This window comes from Apium graveolens, chromosome 4, assembly GCF_009905375.1.
Source record: "Apium graveolens cultivar Ventura chromosome 4, ASM990537v1, whole genome shotgun sequence".
In the NCBI taxonomy this organism is placed as follows: domain Eukaryota; kingdom Viridiplantae; phylum Streptophyta; class Magnoliopsida; order Apiales; family Apiaceae; genus Apium; species Apium graveolens.
This window is the reverse complement of record NC_133650.1, coordinates 262,426,668-262,436,040: the sequence shown is the minus strand read 5'-3', so window position 1 is coordinate 262,436,040 and position 9,373 is coordinate 262,426,668. Positions and strand designations below refer to the sequence as shown.

The 9,373-nt window shown below is 32.0% G+C and overlaps 1 protein-coding gene across 1 annotated transcript; it reads right to left on the bottom strand.

Annotated features, from left to right (window-relative positions):
- Nucleotides 1–679: 679 nt before the first annotated feature.
- On the bottom strand, nucleotides 680–8,930 carry LOC141720896 (GATA transcription factor 25-like). The gene is made up of 7 exons (XM_074523575.1): nucleotides 8,464–8,930; nucleotides 7,920–8,003; nucleotides 7,701–7,840; nucleotides 6,986–7,087; nucleotides 5,925–6,030; nucleotides 1,170–1,229; nucleotides 680–1,071 (listed from the first exon to the last, which is right to left on the bottom strand). Exons 1-7 carry the CDS (start codon nucleotides 8,743–8,745, stop codon nucleotides 1,027–1,029), a joined length of 819 nt encoding a protein of 272 aa, XP_074379676.1. The 5' UTR covers nucleotides 8,746–8,930; the 3' UTR covers nucleotides 680–1,026.
- Nucleotides 8,931–9,373: the final 443 nt, after the last annotated feature.

The window sequence follows — 9,373 nt, the reverse complement described above, 5'->3', positions numbered from 1 at the left end:
ATGCCGCCAAGTATTTTTCTAACATTAGAAAAGTAAATAGAGTCAAAATTCTAAATAACGAGTGATACATGAAAATATGTTAACGAAAAAGAGAATTCAAGAATATTTAAAAATTTAAAAATATTAATGCCAATATTAATGCCACCTAAAACAAATATACAACGAAACATAACAATAGAGCTCCCCCAATATATAACGGAGCCTCATAATTTTACATACTTGCGTTTAAATATTTTGGACCTCGAGATTGACGTTATCTTTAGTCAAATGAGTCAAATGAGTTTTGGATTATTAACAAATTACATTACACATCTACAAGCCTTTCATACAAGTTCTGGAGAAGTTATTGAGCACCTGTATGTAATCTGCATTTCCCAGGATATATCATTCGTTAATCAAAGAGTACACATATAATTTTAAAGATAGTCCTTTGTTTATTATCCTCCTAAATACTGTATATTTTTTAAAGTTTATCTAAAATTTTCCAGTCTCCGTAAATAACAACTGCTCCTTGGAAATGGCCGCAGGGTACGGTTTCAGAAAAATAATACAATTCCCCAAATTGTCAATTGTGCCCATGTATAAACTGCAACTATATGGATTCAATGTTTCACAAATAACTTTTAAAAGGCTAAAACTGATGATATATGTTGAAGCCGTCAAGTACTAATCAAGGATGTATCGACGAGAAACCATGACTAATTAAAACTTTTAAATTCTCATCCAACTGTTTTTTAATATTATGGTAGCATTAGATGTATATTCTATTTTTCTAGCGTAGCCTTGCACGAGAGCAGAATTGTGCAGCTACCATTAACTAAGTTTTACCTAACATAATGTAAAATAATACTCTATTACACAGAAAGCAACTCATATACTTGATGGACTTATATGTACATCTGATTACTGAACACCTTCTCTTAGTTAATAATATAGGCAACTGGATTGAGCTGCCCCCATACTATGCCTCAGGAACTTCCAAATGTTATAGCCAACACATCTCCATAGTAAAAGGTATGTTGATTATTAAGTGTACACCGGGGTAACAAAGTTAGATTTGTCAACTTCGCCCTAGAAAAGTGAAGAGAGCAGCAACAAAGTTACATATATGAAAACGCAACCAAAAATAAAAACAAAATACAGCCTTTTCTTGTATTTCATGCCTGTACCTGTTCAGTTTGGGTTAGAGGGTGATCACGTGATTTCTTGGGAACCTGCCTCAATGCCCCCTGATTTTACCACATAAATGATTTAATTTGGGGAAAAAAGAAGCAAACATGATGGGCATCATTTTTCACATAACATGTTGAGCATAGCATTAGAATTCTTACAAGTATAATGGTCTGTATAATGACATAATGACATGCATCTTTTGAATAACATTTGATGCAGACTTAATAGAGGCAACCTGTCAAACACTTAGTGGTCGTTTAGTTGGCATCTAAAATGTCCAGGAACTTGAAACTCCTAGGAAGTGCATTTCATGAAGTTACAATTAAGGGAGGTGGAAATTCCTTGGCATTTTGGTTTCCTATGAAAAATGGGAAGTTAATCACCAAGGTCTTCCTTGGTAACTTACACTTCTCATGTGAAGTCAATACCAACCAAACACATTTATCTACTTCCTAGATATTATAATTTCCAGAGGTAATGCAAATTACATAGAAGTAACATCCCATTGCAAACGAAACAAGTACTTATGTGAAAAATCTCTTTGTTTTACTGTTTCATAACTTTGATAAAAAATGAGCTTATAATTTTTGATATCTATACTTGACTTTACTAGTACATCAACAAGAATTGATGAATTCTTGACCAGTTTTATACTGTTTTTGGTGTTTTCTATAGGTTTAAGCATTTTAACAGCTAGATAACAATGAAATAGAGCAGATAGAAGGTAGAAACAGAGAAAAGAGACAGAGATCAGAGAGTTTAGAGAGAGATAAGAGAGAAACTTGAGGAAGAAGATCAAGTTTAGAGAGAGAGAAAGTTAGTTACATGAGAGAGAAAGATTAGAGGGAGGGAGAGAGTGGTGGCAAAGCCATTTTCATATATTCAACATCATAGAATTGATCAGCCTACATTAATTATTGAGTTAAAAGCAAAAAGGTGGCTAAAATTTTCTTAAATTAGCAAAATATTGGCCCACCGATTTTAAAAATGACAAGTTGGTGGCCACATTTTACTCGCGCCTTTTAAAACCGTGGCTGCCGTCAAGTGCCGTTAACCATATGTCGTTAAATTATAGAAAGTGAAGTTTAAATTGCAGAATGGTGTCTAAATTTTACATCTATTTTCAAAATATTAAGATATTCGAGTTTCAAATTTTTTGAATAAAAAAAATATATTGTATCTTATTTTATACAATAATAATGATCAATGTGTATTCCTGAATTATGAGTTACTAAAAGATAACTTGTGTAAAGTACGGGACCGAGAAAATTATTAAATTTATTATTTATTAAACAATTAGAGTAATCTATTTATTTGTTATTTCAATTATAATTAACATAAACTATTTATTTAAGTTTACAAAAGAATTGCAAATTACATTATTACTTCAACCATTTTTTAACATTTTCTTAAATAATATAGAGTTCTGCTGGTGATAGAGATGTATTGTAATTATAGTATGATTCGAACAAGTATAATTTTACTATAAATAATAAAGAACTCTACCGAAAATAGCAGCATTGTAATTATAATAAGATATAGACAGTTTTATTATTTGACAAAAAGGAACAATTTTATTATTTAATTAAAAAGGGATTTCGCCTATTAAAGTTTTTTTGACAAGTATCCTTTTAGGGTTTAAATTCTTCGAATTTTTCTCCTTTTTAATTCATACTAAGTATATTAATTATAGAAAAATTAATTTTTCTGTCCAGCCAATAATTTGAAAAGTGGGGTAAAAGTTAGCCACCACTCTGTGATTTAATGTAATTTTATTTAGTTAACGACGCATAGTTAACAGAACTTGACGGACGCCACCTAATCAAAGTTGGGAGATATGTTTGCCACCAACCTGTCAATTCTGTCATTTTTAAACCAGGACAATATTTTGCTAATTTATGAAAATTTTAGCCACCTTTATGTTTTTTACTCTTAATTATTTATAGGACTACTACTGGTCCTGAAAACACTAGAGTACCCTTAAGCATCTCCAATGGGAGAAACCCTTAGCAAAAAAATCCAAGGTGACAAATATTATACATAATTTGTACAAATTGTGCAACTCCAACCATGTAAAACCCTAAGCTAAAACTATAGTCAACCTCCCCATATTGGCTATTTGTCGAACCTCTGTAACAAAGTTGTACACATAAGTTTAACATATAGCCAGCCTGACTAGAGCAAATTACCCTACAAGTTCAACAAATTTCACATAACCACTATTTTATATTATTTTAGCCAATCATTTTAGTTAAACACCGTCGGAGATGACTATTTATACTTACACTCCCAAATGTCATATCTTGACGTACATTATCAAAAAAATGACTTGGTCCCATTTGTCCAACATCAGCCAAAGGGTGCAAGAGGTGATGCGGAGCACAATATAGTTAAATTAGTTAATTACTTTATAGTATTATTTAGATGTAAGTATATTTTTATTTAGTAATTATATTATCTAGTTAGGAATATTCTAGAAAATAAATATATATGGTAGTAGATAATTAATAGGTATGGGTTATTTTTAAAAGCATTTGTTTCCTTTTATCGTTGATCTTACTTGATCTCCAAGTTACTTGTTCACCAAGTCTTAGGAATACTATATAAACACATGTAATCTCTTTTTATTAATAGAGTTGAATTCTGAATTAAAATCTGCGAATTTTTTAGTGTTTTGTTGATTCTCCGCAGAGATGAGCATTTACCCCTTCCCCACCCCTGTCCTACATCAAGTGTGTATCAGAGCCAGGTTCCTTCACCTAAACCTTTTATCAAACACCTAAAAACTACCAGCAACCAACAAACAGCCACCAGCAGCCGCCAGCGGCTACTACTGTAGTTTGTGTCCGAAAGTCCAAGGGCTTCCAAAACCTTTATTTACTCTGAAACAGCCCCATACTCCCTAATTTTCTTGAAGAAATAACGATGACAACCCCCGAAACAATTGATTGTGAGATATCCTTTGCCGAGACAAATCGTTTAGCTTTATCTATTTCACTTTCATTATTGGATCCATACTGATTATGCAAGATTATACGAGAGGTGGCAATATTATGATGATTTGATTGCCCATACAAAATATGAGCACCGAACTAGAGCAGATGTTGAAGGCATCAAACGACATGAGTGCTAGTTTGGAAGAGATGCAACAAACTTGTGATTCTATTAAGGCATTAACAAAAAGCACGAAAGAGCATGTGAAAATCGTAAAGAATCTCGAATCCGAGCAACAAATGAAGCATAATGTGCCACAAAAGGAGGATGTCGAGTATGTCGAAATTGAGCATCCAAAGGAGCATGGCAAGTTTATTTGTGGAAAAGAAATTCAATCTAAAGTGAATCTTGTTTAGCATATCGATTTTATAATTCCAAAATGGTTTTATGAAGTCAAGTGTGATGATATATCTCAATGAATTCCATAAATTCATGGTCATATCGTATGGAGTCCTATTCGAGGTTCATAGATTCTTCTTTATTATAAAACTCGTGGCTGAATTTTTTTTAAAGGAGAGGAGAATGATGCGGAGCATAATATAGTTAAATTAGTTGTTAATTACTTTATGGTATTCTTTAAATGTAAGTATGTTTTTATTTAGTAATTATATTATCTAGTTAGGAATATTATAGAAAATAAATATATATGGTAGTAGATAATTAATAGGTATGAGTTATTTTTAAAATGATTTGTTTCCTTTTATCGTTGATTTTACTTGGTCTCCAAGTTACTTGGTCTCCAAGTTACTTGGTCTCCAAGTTACTTGTTCACCAAGTCTTAGGAGTACTATATAAACACATGTAATCTCTTTTTATTGATAGGGTTGAATTATGAATTAAAATCTGCGGATTTTTGAGTAATTTGCTGATTCTCTACGGAGATAGGCCTTTACCCCTCCTTTACCCTCTTGTTTTACCCCTTCCCCACCCCTGTCCCACATCAAGAGGTCAAAAACAAGTTAGGGGAAACTAAATTTTGGTGGGTTTTGTTAATAAAATTCGTTGCCTTTCCACCTACACAGGTCTCTCCCATAAATTATATGACGTTAGTTTATCACCCTTGATAAGCTTCAAACATTAGGTTTAAGCTAAGGCTATGTTCATTTTATAAAAATTATGATCCCCGGACTATTGACTTATTCTCTAAATTTAAATAAGTACTCCCTCCGTCTCATTGAATTATATACATTACTTTTTGGCACGCTTTTCAATGTTCATTTAAAACATAATTCCACAATATTTTTTTAATTTTTTTTTCTGAATAAAAGTTTTATGTTTAAACTTTTATTCAAAAAAAAACATTATAAAACTATACTTTATAGAAGCCTCGAAATACGTGTAAATAGTGAATGTATATAACCCCATGGGACAGAGGTAGTATTATTTAATAGAATCAGATTTCAATCATCTTTGCAGTTCATTTTAAGGGTTATAAATAGCTACGGAGAGAAGGTTCTCATAATATTAATCCCATTTGCAGGACTCAAATCTAGTTGATGGGAAAATCCTTTACATATAAGATATACACGGTAATACCCCGCGGATTATGATACCTTTGAAACACACATAGCCCTGGGGTCCTGGACTACTAAACCTGACTGATTTTGCATAAATGTTTCTGTGTATTTAATCTGAAGGGATATTTCATCAAGTGCATAACATAAAATTTGTAGGATTGTACCTAAATTACGGTAAAGTAAAATAGCTTTTACATTTTACTTGAATAAACTAAACTAGGTGTGATTAAAAGGGTATACCTTTTGTGCCCAGTAAAGCCCACATGCATTGCAAAGAGTCCTTGGGCCATCAGGTCCTTTCCGCATCATAGGTGTGCATTCTGAACTAGTGCCACAGTGGTTGCACCTAGATAAAGAAGACAAATTTCAAAAATTAAAATACAAATCAATATAGTGAAAATAGTAACCACAATTTATAAGCCCAAACATACAAAGTCGAGTTATATCCAAGTTAAATAAGATGTGGTACAGGGAAAGGGAGAAAGAGCTTGTGGGTTGTGATCACCCATCCACACAAGTCACTTGCTTCGTTAATCAACTACATGCTGACTTTAATTGAAGGACTACTTCCTTTCCTGTTTAGAAGTCCTTCTATACAAATATCTGTTCAATTTGACTGAATTTTAACTACAATTTTACGATTATAAGTAGATAATTTGACATTTTAAAAATCTGTACATGATGTGTGCGAAATGTATTTTCATTTTTTATTTTTTATTTTTTAATTTTTGGAAAATAGAATAGAAATTTAAGAAAACTTGTGTACATTATAGTAGATACAGTTTCATATTTTTTATTAGCTTGTTATTTATATTTACAAAGTTCAAAAGATTTTGATGGTCGTAAGTTGCTCAATTTGATTGAATCTACTGCCCGGAAGCACATTTAAATAGAAACGGAACAAGTACTAAACAACCAGGAAAATACAACACTTTTCCATATAAGAAGCATATGTACACGCACACATATAAGCTAAAAGCTTAAGAACTCAAAATTACACATTTCAATACGAGAATACATAAAAACAAGATTCTATGCCAATAAGGTTGTATCCTCTGATCAAACAAATCATACCCTAACCTTCCTTTGCACTTTGTTTAAATAAGAGGACACAATGTCCCCAAATTTTAATTAACAGTCCCTGGTTACCATTTTACTTTACTTAGGAATGCTAAAACAAAACCTTCAAGCATGGCACTTTACTTGATATGGTCTAACTAATAAAACAAAAATAGGATAATAGAAGTTAATTTGTTGACAACTTGGGTGATCTACAACAATTTCATATATAAACAACTCACAATGTTTCTTGTGTTCCTTCATCTTGCTTACAATCATCAGCATCCGAAACAGTAGAACCTTCGGATGTTTTAGACGTAAACTGACCCCTCTTGCGATGCATCCTGATAAGAAAGAGGTAATGGAAACCATTACCAAAATGATAAATATTTGTTCACATAATATATAATTGAAAAAGTGCCAGAACAAAAGCATTCCTACCATTCTTTTTTTGGTAATCGGAGAATTTATATAAATAAAGTAAAAAAATTTACTTCTATCAAAGAATGTGACCCGCATAAGTAAATGAAAAATATCACAAATTTGCAGCAGAGCAAGTACATATTGCCAACACAGCGTAAGCTTTACAGCCTTAATATCATGTGTAAACATACGTATCAGTTCAGTGTAGGTATTTAGTATAAAAAAATTCTTTGGAATATAAACTACATTTACCAACAAGAAACTGCACTCAAGTGATAATAATCTTTATTATGAAGGCATTATCCAATTATTAACTGTGGGAAACCATAATACAATAGGTATTGTTTCATTGTCACACCTTTAGAGTTTAGACTTCTCCCTTATTAGGGCGGCATCTATAAAATATATATACCCACCAAAGAAATCATTGATCTAAAGCATTTCAAGAATCTATTTTCGACACTAAATTTAAAAAGGCCTATTTAAATTTTAAACGCACACTATTTAAAGCCATCAACCGATTAATAGACACACCTTACTGCAACTTCACGGCGCACATCATATCTAATTTTCTTCTCATAGCATCGGTTTTGTTTCTTCTGATAAAACCTTCTGAGAGAGGCAGCTCTCTCTGGATCACTACACCTCTGTGGATAATCTTTTGGATACTGTGCCTGAGGACCAATTTTACATTCTCAAAACGAAATTCAAATTAAAATCAGCATTTAAAAAATTTGTTAATCAAACTAATACCGCAGGACTCCTGTATGCTATATCAGCAGGTTGGGGACCCGAAGGAAGTTCACACCCCCCTAACAACAGAAGCACCTGTTGTACCTGTCAAACATCACACATTTTAACATAATTACCACAAACTCAACAAATCTAACAGTACATTTTAAGGTTTCCTAGTATTCTTTAATCAATAGTAATAAATGCTTGAATTTGTTCCATATTATGCCTAAAATCGAACACTTTTTTGCGCAAAACACGAAACACCTCTTTATAAATTAAAGACGAACTTAACAAATCAAATATATCACATTAATCCCACAAAAAAAGTATATGACATTAAAGATTTTCCATATTAAGCCTTGATCTACAATAACAAACACTTCCATTCACAGTAACAATCACAGCTAAAATCGAAATGCTGAAATTCTGCAAAAATTAAAACTTCACACCAAAAAACACATTCTAACTAATTCACACAACACCTTAACTCCAATTTAAACAAAACACCTCTAAACAAAAAATCTGAGCCCAAGAAATGAATAAAAGAGCAAAAAGGCAAGACCTTTTCAGCAGTAACAGTGTCAAACACATAAACCTGACCACCAAACGACAGCGTCAGCTGGTCGGCGGTGTTGGAGTCGCCGGCATACGCCATACCGGCATCAATAGCCGACGCAACGCCGGAATAATTACCAACGCCGTCGCCGTTTTCGAAGCTATGCGTGTCGTCGAACGAAACTCCTTGCGAATTGGAAATAGGATCGACCGGAGCGACGGCGTGGTTGACATCGGTGGCGTCGGAGTAGTGGTTAGGGTAGCTAATTTGTTGACTGTGATTGTACATTGTTGAATTGATAGTGAGTGTTTGAGAATTCACATTAATAGATTAAACCCTAACCCTAGATAGATAAATTAAAATGTGTTTGTGTGTGTTTGTTTTGATTATTGAAATATTGTTTGTATTGTGTGAGTATATGTGTACACCAGAAAGGGGAGAGGAGGATGGGCAAGAAGAAGAAACAAGGACCAGATTTTATCAAACAAGAATTTTTTTTTCTTTTTATGTGTGTGTAAATATTTTAAAAATAAAAATAATATTTCTGAAAATTATTTTTTATTTTTTACATTGTGATTAAATAAGAAAAATTGATGGAATTTGTTTTAATATATTTTAGTTGTTTTTGCTATGCAAATATTTTCTAACCTTTTATTAATATAACTTTGTATAAGAAAATTTGTCACTATAAAATATTGAATTATAAATTTACAATAAAGTTAATTTGTTTCGTATCTTTAACATGATATATTCATCATCATATTTATGATATAAATTAATTGTTTATTGAAAAAACGTATATTTGTTGGGGAAATCACCGGGGCATTTTAAATATTTCTTGTATAATATTTCATATTATTTTTTAAAAGAAATCATAAAAATTTACTTACTATAAAATAATTTTGTCGTAAGAGTA